Raw genomic sequence first — 14,530 nt, forward strand, 5'->3', positions numbered from 1 at the left:
AATAAAGAGCAAAAGTATTAATTAAAAAAATTAAGTCATAGACAGAAAAAGTTCTCAAATCTCCAGGACAAACCTGGATCCTCCACCCACAGGTAGGGCAGATTACTGCCCTCTCTGAGGGCAGCTCTCTCTAAACAGCACATCTTCCAAGGTGCAAATCTAATCTTGTCATCCTTTCTTAGAACCATTTTATTGTAATCCAAATCTAAATGCAACCCAATTTCTTATAAGGCCACAAGATCCTGCTGGCTCTGGCATCCTGTCACCCTAACTGTGCTCAATCTCCACAGCTCATGAGGTCAGGATGTCGCCTCTTCCAGGAAGCCTTCCCAGGCTGCCCAGGAATGGTTAGGGGACCCAGTAACTGTAGGTGCCTGGTTTTTGGTCTGTTATCCCGCAGTCAAGCTGTCAGATTCGTGAGGGCAGAGGCCACATCCCTGCAGTTTGTCTCTGTGTTGGGTCGGGATGTTTTGAGAGCTGCGATTCAGTGACCTCCCTGAGGTGTCCACAAGTTCTGTCATTGTATCCTGGCTCGTTGAGTCCTAAAATGTTGATGTTCACTCTTGCCATCTCCTGTTTGACCACTTCCAATTTGCCTTGATTCATGGACCTAACATTCCAAGCAACAGTTAGAACTGGACATGGAACAACAGACTGGCTCCAAATAGGAAAAGGAGTACGTCAAGGCCGTATATTGTCACCCTGCTTATTTAACTTATACGCAGGGTACATCACATCATGAGAAACGCTGGGCTGGAGGAAGCACAAGCTGGAATCAAGATTGCCGGGAGAAATATCAATAACCTCAGATATGCAGATGGCACCACCCTTATGGCAGAAAGTGAAGAGGAACTAAAAAGCCTCTTGATGAAAGTGAAAGAGGAGAGTGAAAAAGTTGGCTTAAAGCTCAACATTCAGAAAACGAAGATCATGGTATCTGGTCCCATCACTTCATGGGAAATAGATGGGAAAACAGTGGAAACAGTGTCAGACTTTATTTTTTTGGGCTCCAAAATCACTGCAGATGGTGACTGCAGCCATGAAATTAAAAGACGCTTACTCCTTGGAAAGAAAGTTATGACCAACCTAGACAGCATATTAAAAAGCAGAGACATTACTTTGCCAACAAAGGTCTGTCTAGTCAAGGCTATGGTTTTTCCAGTGGTCATGTATGGATGTGAGAGTTGGGCTATAAAGCAAGCTGAGCGTCGAAGAATTGATGCTTTTGAGCTGTGGTGTTGGAGAAGACTCTTGAGAGTTCCTTTGACTGCAGGGAGATCCAACCAGTCCATCCTAAAGGAAATCAGTCCGAGTATTCACTGGAAGGACTGATGCTGAAGCTGAAACTCCATACTTTGGTCACCTGATGCGAAGAACTGACTCATTGGAAAAGACCCTGATGCTAGGAAAGATTGAAGGCAGGAGGAGAAGGGGATGACAGAGGATGAGATGGTTGGATGGCATTACTGACTCAATGAACATGAGTTTGAGTAAACTCCGGGAGTTGGTGATGGACCAGGGGGGCCTGGCGTGCTGCAGTCCATGGGGTCGCAAAGAGTCAGACACGACTGAGCGACTGAACTGAACTGAACTGGTCCCGGCTCGCAGCTGGTTCTGGCCTGGAGCAGGGCTGCTGACTGAGACTGGCTATTTGGGGGAGGTGGGGGGAGTGCGGCCAGATCCTGGAGAAGACGACGAAAAGAGTGCGTATTTTTCTAGGGCGGGGGACTCCTGCGGGACCGTACCCCTCACAAACATGAACGAACTCTCCGGCCCGTGCCGGGGCCTGCCCCTCACAAAGATGGCGTCTCACAGATTCTTATTGGTCTCAGTGGCGATGGGCAGCTCTGATTGGCGAAGAGAGGAGGCGTGTCGGGGGCGGGCCCAGGAGCTTAGTTTTTTTTGGTCCGGGCCTAGCTTGCAGCTGTCTGGCCCTCTACCATGTCTCGGGCACGCTGCCACGCTCTCTTCCTGGCAGCGGTTTCTCCGCGTGGTGCAACAACCAGGGTCGCAGCGCGGCGAGGGTTGAGCGCGTGGCCTGTGCTGCAGGAGCCAGACATGGAGTATCAGGTATCTTTGCCCCCCGGTGGGAGGTCACGCAATGACTCGTGAGCCAGCCTGAGGTCTCTTAGCATCAGGTCTGCGCCAAGCTGAGAGGGTGGCCAGGAGCCTGGGACCGAGAGACTCGCAGGGGTCGAGGGGCGGGGCGGGCGGGGACCTTCTGGAGTCTGGAGGTGGGGACAGGCACCAGGAAGTTGGGCCCAGCTCTACCGGATTTGGAAATTCTGAGGCTGAAGTGAACCGCGGTTGGAAGAGAGGAAGGGGACGCCTGGTGGTAGGACCAGCGGCTCAGCTGAGATTCTGGAGTTATTACAGTGTCTCCGGACTCCGAAGCAGCAGTTGGGGGTGGGGGAGAGTAGAGGGATTCTGGAGTTCAGACTTGGGAGATCCAGGAGTCTAGATGTGGGTTGGAGTCTCCAGGATTCAGGAAGAAGAAGATCCAAGTGCTTAGAATTGGGGGACAGGCAGAACTCAGGAGCAGGGGTGTTGGTGAAAGAACATGGAAAACAAAAAACTTCCTCCTGGTTCTGTGCCAAAGGCCAGTTTCCAGAGACCAGCACAGGATGGTGGCCAGGCAGGTGGCACAAGTTTGAGGAGTAGGGCCTGCAACCAGGGCCTGCCATTGAGGCCCTGAAGGATTATAAATATCACTCCCACTTCCACCACCCAGTGTGAACTGTCCTGAGGCTATGCCTACCTGCCTTCTTGTCTGGGCAAGCCGGGCACACACTTCCTCCCGCTGAGACTCCTCTTTACCAACTGGTTGCTTCAGGCAACTCTTCTCTGGGTCAGAATGTGGGATCCCAATCCTCAGGGTTAGGCATGGAAGCCTCCAGGAATTCCTAGTTCTAATTCCGTCAGTTCTAAGATCCCAGCCTTCTGTGGTTCTGGCCCTGCTTTAGGAGGAGCCTGATATAGTGGTGAACTATGGAGGGAATTGGGCTTCCTCAGTGGCTCAGTGGTAAAGGATCTACCTGCCAGTGCAGGAGATGCAGGGCACATGGGTTCAATCCCTGGCTCAGGAAGATCCCCTGGAGAAGGAAACAGCAACCCACTCCAGTATTCTTGCCTGGGAAATCCCATGGACAGAGGAACCTGGTGGGCTACGGTCCATGGGGTTGCAAACAGCTGGACATGACTGAGCATGCACACGCATGCACGCATGGAGAGAATTAGGGCAAAGGCCTGAGAGTGAAGCCTAGTCCTGTTAGTCATATTACCTGTTTTTGCCTGGCACTCCCTAGGTAAAGCTGAACTGCCCCAGGCTCCCATTTCTGCCAGAGCTAAAAAGATGCCACTTCCTTCTCAGTGGTGTCTAACCTTTGGGCTGGGGCACCAGGGCTGGTGTGGCAGTCCTGGTACCCGGGCCTAGCCACTGGCATGCTGTGTTCCTCTGTCCCTATGGGCCCCTAATGCGCCTTAACTTGGTACCTGGGGCTTACTGCCAGGATGCCGTGCGCACACTCAACACCCTGCAGACCAATGCTAACTACTTGGAGATGGTGAAGCGTAAGCGGGGTGACCCCCAGACACAGCTGGAAGCCATGAAGCTGTACTTGGCACGAAGTGGGCTGCAGGTAAGGTGGGAAGGGCCTGTAACCACCTCCACCCCCCACTTCTGTCTGTGCATCCTGTGCCTGAGGCAGGGACCTTGTCTGTCTGTCCCAGGTGGAGGACTTGGACCAACTGAACATTATCCACATCACTGGAACCAAGGGGAAGGTGAATCACTGGACCCAGGGGTAGGGCGTCCACAGGCTGGGGTGGGGGGGTTGGGATCTGCCCAGACAAGACCTTTTCTTTACAGGGCTCCACGTGTGCCTTCACTGAACGTATCCTCCGAAGCTATGGCCTGAAGACGGGGTTCTTTAGGTACTGAGGTACAGAGGGATGTGGTGTCCCCTAGCTGTCTGGGGGGCTCTTGATCCAACCTGAACCTCAGGGCTAGGGTCACCCACAGGAACTCAGCTGCATGTCTTTCTGACCAGTGTTTATTCATTCAACATACATTCAGTTAGCATTTAGCATATTAGCCCAAGTTTATGGCAATCTCTAATTTTCATAATGCAAAGAACTTGGGGAGGGGAGCAGCAACTTGAATGGATAAAAGAAATACACAGCTGGAAAAGTCAGATATCTTTTTATTTCTTTTTTGGCCACATCGTGCGGTATGAGGGATCTTAGTTCCCTAACCAGGGATCAAACCCGTGCCCCCTGCAGTGGAAGCGTGCAGACTTAACCACTGGAATGCCAGGGAAGTCCCTCAGACGTCTTTTTTTTCAGTTCAGTTCAGTTCAGTTGCCCAGTCGTGTCTGACTGTTTGTGACCCCATGAACTGCAGCACGTCAGCCCCTCCTGTCCATCACCAACTCCCGGAGCCTACCCAAACTCATGTCCATTGAGTTGGTGATGCCATCCAACCATCTTATTATCCTCTGTCATCCCCTTCTCCTCCTGCCCTCAATCCTTCCCAGCATCAGGGTCTTTTCAAACGAGTCAGCTCTTTGCATCAGGTGGCCAATAAGTCTGAATTTGGCAATAAGGAGTTCATGATCTGAGCCACAGTCCACTCCTGGTCTTGTTTTTGCTGACTGTATAGAGCTTCTCCATCTTTGGCTGCAAAGAATATAATCAATTTGATTTCAGCATTGGCCATCTGGTGATGTCCATGTATACAGTCTTCTCTTGTGTTGTTGGAAGAGAGTGTTTGCTATGACCAGTGTGTTCTCTTGGCAAAACTCTATTCACCTTTGCCCTGCTTCCTTCTGTATTCCACACCAAATTTGCCTGTTACTCCAGTGTTTCTTGACTTCCTACCTGTGCATTCCAGTCCCCTGTAATGAAAAGGACATCATTTTGGGGTGTTAGTTCTAAAAGGTCTTGTAGGTCTTCATAGAACCGTTCAACTTCAGCTTCTTCAGCATTACTGGTCGGGACATAGACTTGGATTACTGTGATACTGAATGGTTTGCCTTGGAAACGAAGAGATCACTCTGTCATTTTTGAGATTGCATCCAAGTACTGCATTTTGGACTCTTTTGTTAACTATGATGGCTACTCCATTTCTTCTAAGGGATTCCTTTTTTTTTTTTTTTTTAAGATTTATTTATTATTTATTGGCCGTGGTGGGTCTTCATCACTGCTGTGCGGGCTTTCTCTAGTTGCGGCAAGCAGGGGCTACGCTTCATTGTGGTATGGGGGCTTCTTATTGCAGTTGCTTTTCTTGTGGAGCACAGGCTTTAGGGCACACGGGCTTCAGTAGTGGCTGCACTCAGGCTCAATAGTTATGGTGCATGGGCTTGGTTGCTCTGCAGCATGTGGGATCTTCCCAGAGCAGGGATCGAACCAGTGTCCCTTGCATTGCAAGGCAGATTCTTAACCACTGGACCATCAGGAAACCCCCCTCAGATATCTTTTTATTAACTTAAATTCCTTACACAGTTTTTAAATCACATAGAAATATTTATCAGTTAGGGTATCTTTGCCATAAGGAGCAGAAAGCCTGGCTAGTAAGGGCTTAGACAGTAAGCATAGGGTATGATGCCCCTGTCGAGGTCTCCCTAGTGGGCAGCAGAAGGGAACCCTGTCACTGTGCCAGCCTCAGCCGCTGCTTTGCCCACAGGGCAGCGCCCCGTCTTGGCCACATTCAAGCATCTAAAACCACACCAGAGGATTGGAGTGAGCCAGTGGGGATAGATAGGGGTCCCTCTCCCTGAAGCTATATGTGCCTTTCTTAAACCCATCTCTGGCAAAGCAGTGGAATTAACATGCCAGCAAATCGCTCAGGTTTCAGTCCCCAGGCTTGGGGCGTTCAAGATGTGTGCCTCCTTTTATTTTACCAGTTCTATCAAGTGGCCTCTGTAAACAGCTGAAACCAGCTGACTGAGGTCCTTTCAGATCAGTGTGTTTTCCCTTCACAGTTCTTCGTTCAAAATAGAGAAATGGAGAGGATTCATAATATGAGAGGGTCTTTGAGGATTCGAATAGAAGTCCCAAATCTCTCATCTAAAATAATTTGAGGAGTTAAAAACTCAGCCTTCAACTTGGGCCCATGTGGCCTCATGGGCCAGTCTGGGGCTGCAACTTGAACACAGCTGATGAGGCTTTGTCCTCAAGGGCAGGAAGACAGACAGACATTATGGGGACAGATGTTGGCAGAGTAGCTGATGGGTGTGGGCTGCTGGAGGCAGTGCTATAGGAGCCCAGAGAGCATTCCTGACCAGCCTGGTGGGGAGGATCCTTTCTCTCTTCTGGAGGAGTGGTCTTAACTTGAGATCTGTGTAGTGGGCAGGTCCACAGGTAGGCCTGGAGATAGAAAATACATGGGCAGGCGGGTGAGGAAGCAGGGCTGGAGGAGCTAAAAAATAGCTGGGGCACAGGGACCTTCCATGGGATGCAGGAGAGGTGAGGCACAGAGGCCAGTGGAACCAGCCCCACTGGGGCCTAGAAGGCCGAGGTGAGGAGCGAGAAGGGTTTTCAGCAGGACAGTGACATAGCCTGATTTGTTTTTCCAAAAGACGGGTCTGACTATGGGGCGGGGGTGGCGGGCAGCCTGGGGGTCTTGGGAAGGGAGTTTCCTGATGACCCTGGTTCTTTCAACAGCTCTCCCCACCTGGTGCAGGTGCGTGAGCGGATCCGCATCAATGGGCAGCCCATAAGCTCCGAGCTCTTCACCAAGCACTTCTGGCGCCTCTACCACCGGCTGGAGGAGACCAAGGTGCCTGTGCCAGAGGGCTGGTGGGTGGGCAGGCTAGGGGACCTCAAGTGGGTGGGTAGACCCAGAGGGCGCTGTGCATCCCAGGACACCATCTCCCCCAGCACAGAGGCTGCAGTGGCCTTGAGCTCTGACGTGATCCTGTCCACAGGACGACAGCAGCTGTGTCTCCATGCCCGGCTACTTCCGCTTCCTCACCCTCATGGCCTTCCACGTCTTCCTCCAAGAGAAGGTGTGTATGGCCCCCTCCCCAAAACCCTGTGTTCCAGACCTTGGGAAGGGGAATCTCAGCAGGTTAAGGGCTCCCATGCGGCGTCCGGGAGCCCCTGTGCCCCCTGCCATGCCCTCTGATCCTCTGCAGGTAGACCTGGCCGTGGTGGAAGTAGGCATTGGCGGGGCTTACGACTGCACCAACATCATCAGGTGAGGCCGATGGCTTGGGGAGAGGGATGGTGGCCAGGAGCCCAGGGGCATCCTGGCCCTTTTGTTTCCCGCAGGAAGCCTGTGGTGTGTGGGATCACCTCTCTTGGCATCGACCACACTGGCCTTCTGGGGGACACGATGGAGAAGATCGCATGGCAGAAAGGGGGCATTTTTAAGGTGACCTGGGGAGGGGAGGTACATGGATGGCCTGACCCTGGCCCTCAAGATTCAGGGAAGGGGAGGGGTGCTCATTTGTATCTTGACTCAGAATTAGGTCTTGGAATCAGTGGGGTCTGGGTTCTCATGGGAACTCTGTGTGGGACTGGAACAAGTTGAGCCCCATCTCTGGCCTCAGTCTCCCCATCGAGGGGCTCCCAAAGGTCCAATGAGGGAAGGCTGAATGGGCTGCCCAGAACCAGGGATGTGGGGGCCAGAGATGGGCGGTGGAGCACCCTGGGCAGCCCCTGGCTCACTCTCCGTGTCCTCCACAGAGTGGCGTCCCTGCCTTCACCGTGCTCCAGCCTGACGAGCCGCTGGCGGTGCTAAGGGACAGGGCTCAGCAGATCTCAGTGAGTCTGATGGAGCTGCCGGGGGGTGGAGGAGGACTGCCTGGGGAGGCACTTTATCCTCTGGGCCCTCGGTTTGCTCATCTGTGTTCGTCCAGCTGGGGTGCATCTCAGTTCTAGGAACAGGGTTTGGTGGGTTCTGGTAGATGGAAGGGCTGATGGCATCAGGGAGGGCTATCCCCTGAGCAGCTGCTGCCTATCTCCTCCGCAGTGTCCCCTCTACCTGTGCCCACCACTACAAGCCCTGGAGGAAGGGGGGCCACCACTGACCCTGGGCCTGGAGGGAGAGCACCAGCGGTCCAATGCTGCCCTGGCCTTGCAGGTGGCCCGCTGCTGGCTGCAGCAGAAAGGTTACCAGGGTAAGTGGACAGGTCAGTGGGTGGGCAGGGGACAGGTGGACCTGCCTCTGAGGGCCCTTAGAGGTGAGGACCAAACCCACTGAAGCCCTCCCTCTCCCTTCCCTTCCCTGCCAGATGCTGGGGAGCTGAAGGCATCCAGGCCCAGCCTCCCGGGGCAGCTGTCCCTGGCACCTGTGTTTCAGCCCACGCCCCTCATGCAGCAGGGTGAGTTGGACCTTCCTGCCCAGCTGGGCCCCCTTCAGGTGTTTTCTTTTGGTCTCCTATTAGAGAGGTGGGGCCAAAGGTGCCTTAAGAGAAAGGACTCTGCTGAAGGCAGCAAGCTTCCCGCACTTTGAGTCCGTGAAGTCTCTCTGAACTTGTTTCCCCATCTGCCAAGTGAGACCATGATAGGATCCACTGAGAGGTGCTGTCACTAAAGGACTGAGTCCAGAGCCTGGCAGATATGGGATAAAGTGCCCGGGTGGCCTGTGGTAGCTGCCAGAAGTGTCATGCTTGTCATCATCAGGAGACCATGAGGGTCTTGAGGATGGTGATACTCTTCAGGTTTCTTGCTTCCCCCAAAGCTTTCAGCACATAGTAGGACCTCGTGGCTGTTAAAGCCCTTCAGCAGATGGTTCCAGGGAGCCCACTGTGTGCCAGGCCCTGTGTCAGGGCCGTGAGACAGTCCTGGAGCCAGGGGGTTTACATCCCAGCTCCAGGACTTAGGGCTTCCCTGGGGGATCAACGGTGCAGAATACGCCAGCAATGCAGGAGACGTGGCAGACACAGGTTTAATCCCTGGGTCGGGAAGCTCCCCTTGGAGAAGGAAACGGCAACCCACTCCAGGGTTCTTGCCTGGGAAATCCCATGGACAGAGGAGCCTGGCGGGCTACAAGTCCAGGCGGTTGCAAAGCGTCCGATGCAACTGAAGCAACTGAGCACACAAGCCCAGGACTCACTCGCTCTGTGACCTAATCTGAGTCAGGGTTCTCTGCCTGCATTTTGGGACTAATAAAGACAGCAGCCCCCCCTCAGGGCTGCCTGGAAGATTCCACCCGATAAGGCAGCTAAACAGTTAATCCCAGCGACTAGGGCCCAACCAGAGGCTTCTGGGCCGATCAGAGTGGCGAGTAAGATCAGAGTGGCAAGTAACAAGGGCTCTGGGTGCGGGCAAGTAGTTAGTTGAGGACCGGAGTGGGAGAATACGGGAGGGCTGGCTTGGGGCTGCGCCTGGAGGACTGCCTTGCTCCCCAACCCCAGGGCTTCGGCACACGGAATGGCCAGGTCGGACGCAGTTACTGCGGCGCGGGCCCCTTACCTGGTACCTGGACGGCGCGCACACCACCAGCAGCATGCAAGCCTGTGTGCGCTGGTTCCGCCAGGCGCTGCACCGCTGCGAGAGGCCGGACAGGTGAGCAGCGGGCAGAGGCGGGGCCGGGACTTGGGGTCCAGGGGAGGGGGCGGGACCTCGGGGAAGGATGGGGCAGGGCTTGGTCTGTGGAGAGGGGCGGGACCTTGAGGAGGGGTGGAGCGTGGGCGGGGGCGAGGCTGGGTCAGTGGGGAGGGGTGGGACCTCAGGGAACGATGGGGCGGGGCTTGGTCAGCGGAGAGGGGCGGGACCTTGAGGAGGTGGGGAGCATGGGCGGGGCTGGACCTCGGGGACGGATGGGGCGGGACAAGAGGACAGGCTCGGACTGGGACAGTAGGGAAGGAGAGGCAGTTTCTGGAGGAAGGATGGGGCGGGGCCCGCGGAGAAGGGGTGGGAGGCGCCTCCTCTCTGACGTCCCCTCCCCTCTAACCCTTCCGTCTCCCAGCGGGTCCGAGGTGCGCGTCTTGCTCTTCAACTCCACTGGGGACCGGGATTCCGCGGCCCTGCTGAAGCTGCTGCAGGTGAGGAACTGGCTGGGGTATGGGCAGCAGGCAGGCCAGCTCGGGTGCTGGCTTTGACCCCCAGCAGCCGTGCCTTCATCCCTGAGCCAGTTTCCTCAGCTGGAGAATGGCACTGATTGCTCATTCCCCTCCTGAACTGTGTTATAAAAGCATTGGGCACAGGGAAGTCACTGCCCGCATTCTCTGTGGTCACACTCAAGACCAGGATTATAGGCAGGACCAGGTAAGTGGTGTGAGGTGCAGGCTCTGGATTCACTTGTCAGGTTCCCTTCAGCCACTGGCATGTGACCCTGGATAAGAGATGGCATTTCCCTGAGCTCAGTTTGCCTCACCATAAAACAGGGATGTTACTATGATACCTGCTTCTAAACTTTGGTTTATCCAAGAAGACACACAGAACATAGATGGCCCATAAGTATATGAGAGTGTACTCAACATGCCAGATCAGTACAATGCAAATCAAAACCACAAGGAGATATTATTATCTCACACCTGTTAGAATGGCAGTGATCAAAAAGACAAGAGAAAGTAAGCATTGAAGAGGATGGAGACAAAAGGGAACACCTATGAACTGTTAGTGGGATATCATTTCACAGCAGCTATGGATAAGAATAGGATAATAATAGAAAGGTTTTTCAAAAAAGTTAAAAACTGGTATGTTATATGATCTGGCAATTCCACTTCTGGGGACTTATCCTAAGAAAATAAAAGCACTAACTTGAAAAGATTAAAAAAATAATAAAGTTTGGTTTAAGGGGTCACTGGACTAATAAGTATAGAGGGAGAGGCCCCACTGTGCCCAGGGAAACTGAGTCTGCCCTGGCTGTCAAGGCTGAAAGGGTTCCTAGGGATCGTTTCCCATTTCATAGACCCAGATGCTAAATCTGTCCTTCATGTCCACAACCTTGCTCCTTTGTGCTCAGTAGATGGATCACCTTAAGTCAATGTGCACGCCCCCTCCAGTCTGTCTCCCTGTCTGTGCTGGGCCGTGCTGCTCAGGCCGCAGGCCATATCGGGTACACTGAGGTAGATCGGGAGGCAGGGGGCATGGAAGTGCTGTGGGTGGGTTTATGCAGTAGCGCTGCAGTTCAGCTGGGCGGGGGGTGGCGTCTCTAGAGATGGGGACAATGGATGTGGACTCTGGGGGTGCTGTGTGGAAGTCAGGATTGGGGGCCTCCTCTCAGGCCCTGACACTGAGCTTCTCCCTTTGGCCTTCTAGCCCTGCCAGTTTGACTATGCCATTTTCTGCCCTAACCTGGCAGATATGGCATCAACAGACAATGCAGGTGAGTTGACAGGCATGATCCCTGGGGTGGGCAGGCGGCAGAGGGCCCTGAGGTGGATTGCTGTGTGGGTGACAGTGGGGGCTTTTAAGCTGGAGGTCTTGGGTAGGAACTAGATTTGTTTTATTGTATAAATCAATACCCTTTGGTACGTTGTGAATGTTGCGTGTGACTGCAATACTACAAAGGAATTATTGGGGAAACTAGTTTTCAAAATGCAGGTTACAACCCAGTGATGGTTCTTGAAATCAGCTCAGTGGATCTCAACTAGCATTTTAAATAAAATAGAATAGAGAGTGTCAGTGTGTCTTGCACAAAATTAAGGGTAGGTACTGTCTGATGACATTCTCTTCTAGACATATACGTGTACACATGTGAGTCCTGGGTTACTATTATAAAATGTATTCTTTTTTACTGTGGGTTATGTAAAAAGTTTTTTTTTTTTTAATAATCTAAAAAATACAGATCTCCAGGCCTCACATCAGATGGCATGGGGATAGTCTGGGAAGGCTGTGAGTTAGGACAGAAAGAGGTGCTCCGTGGGCAGAAGCCCCCCATTGAAGCTAAACTGCCTGGGCCTGTTTCTCACCAGCTCTGTGACAGAGGGCAGTCACTGAACTTTTCGAGCCTCCGTCTCCTCAGAGCTAAGGATGGAAGGTGCTTGGATAGAGCCTGGCATTGAGCAGGGGCTCACGGCATGCTTCCCCTCCCCCACCCTGGGCTGCCTCACTGATGTGTCTGTCCCCATGCCCCGCAGACCAACAGAACTTCACAGTGACACTGGACCAGGTGCTGCTCCGCTGCCTCGCCCACCAACAGCACTGGAGTCGCCTGCATGAGCAGCAGGTCAGCCCGGACCCCTGGAGCACCCCCGGCCAGGAGCAGGATGGGCCCGCATCTCTGCTGCTGGCGTCTCACCCACCCCACACCCACAGTGCCAGCTCCCTCGTCTTCAGCTGCATCTCCCACGCCTTGCAGTGGATCACCCAAGGCCGGGACCCTCTCTTTCAGCCGCCCAGTCCCCCACGGGGCCTCCTCGCCCACCCTGTGGCAGACAGCGGGGCCATGGTACTCCAAGAGGCTGCCGCCGTCCATGTGCTGGTCACAGGCAGCCTGCACCTGGTGGGCGGTGTCCTGAAGCTGCTGGAGCCCTCCCTGTCCCAATAGCCCAGGCAGTGGGGTGGAGGGGATGGGCATTTGCCCTGCATCTCCCATGAACTCCTAAACTATTTGCCTTTTGTGCCTTCCTGATTCTGTCTAGACTCACCCAGGGTCTTGGGCTCTAGGCAGTGAAATAGAGAGCTGGAGGCAGGATGCTGAGCTCTATCTCCGAGCCTTGGATGCCCCTAGTCTCTTCTTCCTGGTTCTCCAGCTGTTGGAGCACACCTGACCATCCAGCCCATCTCTACTCCCACCCTGCCTGCTTCCTGTCTCAGGCCCAGCTTACTGTGTAAGCCGTCTGACCAAGCCTGGGGCCCTGCCGGCTGTTGGTTGCTGGTTGATAGATTTCCTCCTCCCAGTGGCCTTCTGGGAAAGGAGAGGGTCCCTGCCTGGGGCCCCCAGGACACAGAGAGTGGCTAAAATGATTTAAAGCTTTGAACTTTTTTTTTTTCCTTAAAAAAAAAATTGGCTGGGACTTCATTGATAGTCCAGTGGTTTTAAGACTCTGCACTTCCAATGGAGAGGATGTGGGTTCGATCCCTGGCTAAGATCCCACATGCTGCATGGTGTGGCCAAAAAAATTTTCTAAAGCATTGGTTAAACATTTGATGGGCTCCCTGGGTGGCTCAGATGGTAAAGAATCTGCCTGCAATGCAGGAGACCTGGGTTCAATCCCTAGGTTTGGAAGATCCCCTGGAGAAAGGAATGGTTACCCACTCCAGTATTCTTGCCTGGAGAATCCCATGGACAGAGGATTCCTGGTAGACTACACTCCATGGGGTCGCTTGGAGTCAGACATGACCAAGCAACTAATACACAAACATTTGAATGACTCTTGACCTCTAGCTCCCTCAGCAGACAATAGGGGGATGAGGACTGTGGCTGGTCCAAGAACTGCCCTGCGTAGGAGCCCAAGTTGTGTGGCCTGGACAAGTCCTTCCCTCTGAGCCTCAGGTGGCCTGTCTGTGAAATAAAAAGGATGAATTGGTGTCCCTTGACCACATGGTAAACACAGGGACTTGTGATCACAAATTCTCACACCCATTTCACAGATAAGAGAATGGTGACTGGCTTAAAGAAGCCACGGGACCTGTCCACAGTCACACAGCCCAGAAGTGGGATTTGAACCCAGGATTTGAACCCAGAACAGTCACCCCTCTCCCTGGTATAGGTGCCCCTCCCCTTCCAGCCCAGCCCAGTTCTGGTTTCATGGTCTGATTTATTGATGGTGAGTATATAGGGGAGGACCCAGGACAGACTGCCTGGGGGGTGGGTGTGGGGGGGTGTCTCTGTGTGACAGTTGCAGGGAGGAGCTAGGCTCCCCCACTCCACTCCCAGGCTGGGCGCCCCTCAGCTTCTGTTTCCGCCGGAGTCGTGCCAGTTCCGCTGCGGAGACCGCTGGAAGCAGGTGCAGGTGGCTCTGTGCCAGCTTGGTTTCCACAGAGGAGGCGCCATCAGCCTGGGTGGGCTGGACTGAGTCCTGGAGTTCTCAACTCCTGCCCAGCCCAGGTCACCGAGTGCTGGGTCCAGGTTACAATGACAGGGACTTTCTTGGGTGTTTACAGCAATGTGGACGTACAGGGCAGTGGGCTCTCACTCTGCAGCCCCGGGCAGCCACACCCCAGGCCCTCCAGGTTTGAAGGTTCGTTAGGGTGGGGTGGGGGGACCCCAAGGTGTTCCGAGCTGGTGCTCCCACTGGCGGCAGGCCTCTGGGAGGGAGGCAGCAGGGACGGGTGCAGAGGGCAGGGTTCATCCTTGGTCAAGTGGAGGGGCTGGGGTCCCGGGATAAGTCCACGGCCAGTGGTTCCCAGCTGGTGGCTGCTCAGTCTCTCCCGCTGGGCGAGGGCTGGCTGGGCACTACGCCATGCTGCTGGTGGAGCAGGGGGTGCTCTGGGTGCTCCCGATGCTGTGGTTGGTGCTACTGCTCTCCGAGGAGGCCGGGGCAGCCACCGCCACCACGGGCTCCCGCTTGCCGGGGTGACCTGGGGGCAGGGGTGGAGGTCAGGGCCCCGGCCAGGGGTCCCCACTGCCCCAGAGACTGCGCTGGGCTCCCCCAGGTGGTGATGGAGGGGACCTAAGCACTCACTGTGGGGG

General features: G+C 54.4%; 2 protein-coding genes across 3 annotated transcripts in view; one reads left to right on the forward strand and one right to left on the reverse strand.

Moving 5' to 3' along the window:
- Window positions 1–1,914: 1,914 nt before the first annotated feature.
- On the forward strand, window positions 1,915–12,589 carry FPGS (folylpolyglutamate synthase). 2 transcript variants are annotated; one of them, XM_055541233.1, is made up of 15 exons: window positions 1,915–2,070; window positions 3,510–3,638; window positions 3,730–3,783; window positions 3,869–3,933; window positions 6,664–6,778; window positions 6,927–7,007; window positions 7,137–7,198; window positions 7,273–7,375; window positions 7,690–7,767; window positions 7,976–8,135; window positions 8,238–8,327; window positions 9,363–9,513; window positions 9,917–9,992; window positions 11,212–11,278; window positions 12,033–12,589. In XM_055541233.1, exons 1-15 carry the CDS (start codon window positions 1,942–1,944, stop codon window positions 12,440–12,442), a joined length of 1,770 nt encoding a protein of 589 aa, XP_055397208.1. In that variant the 5' UTR covers window positions 1,915–1,941; the 3' UTR covers window positions 12,443–12,589. The 2 variants fall into 2 exon arrangements, with proteins under 2 accessions (XP_055397208.1, XP_055397209.1); XM_055541234.1 differs by having other exon boundaries at window positions 7,976–8,123.
- A 457-nt stretch (window positions 12,590–13,046) lies between these two features.
- ENG (endoglin) overlaps window positions 13,047–14,530 on the reverse strand; it is a 32,388-nt gene continuing 30,904 nt past the window's right edge. Inside the window, exon 15 of the mRNA XM_055541232.1 lies at window positions 13,047–14,418. Within this exon, the coding sequence (XP_055397207.1) occupies window positions 14,294–14,418 (125 nt within the window). The 3' untranslated portion in view covers window positions 13,047–14,293. The remainder of the gene's footprint in view (window positions 14,419–14,530) is intronic.

This window comes from Bubalus kerabau, chromosome 11 (genome assembly GCF_029407905.1).
Source record: "Bubalus kerabau isolate K-KA32 ecotype Philippines breed swamp buffalo chromosome 11, PCC_UOA_SB_1v2, whole genome shotgun sequence".
In the NCBI taxonomy this organism is placed as follows: Eukaryota; Metazoa; Chordata; class Mammalia; order Artiodactyla; family Bovidae; genus Bubalus; species Bubalus kerabau.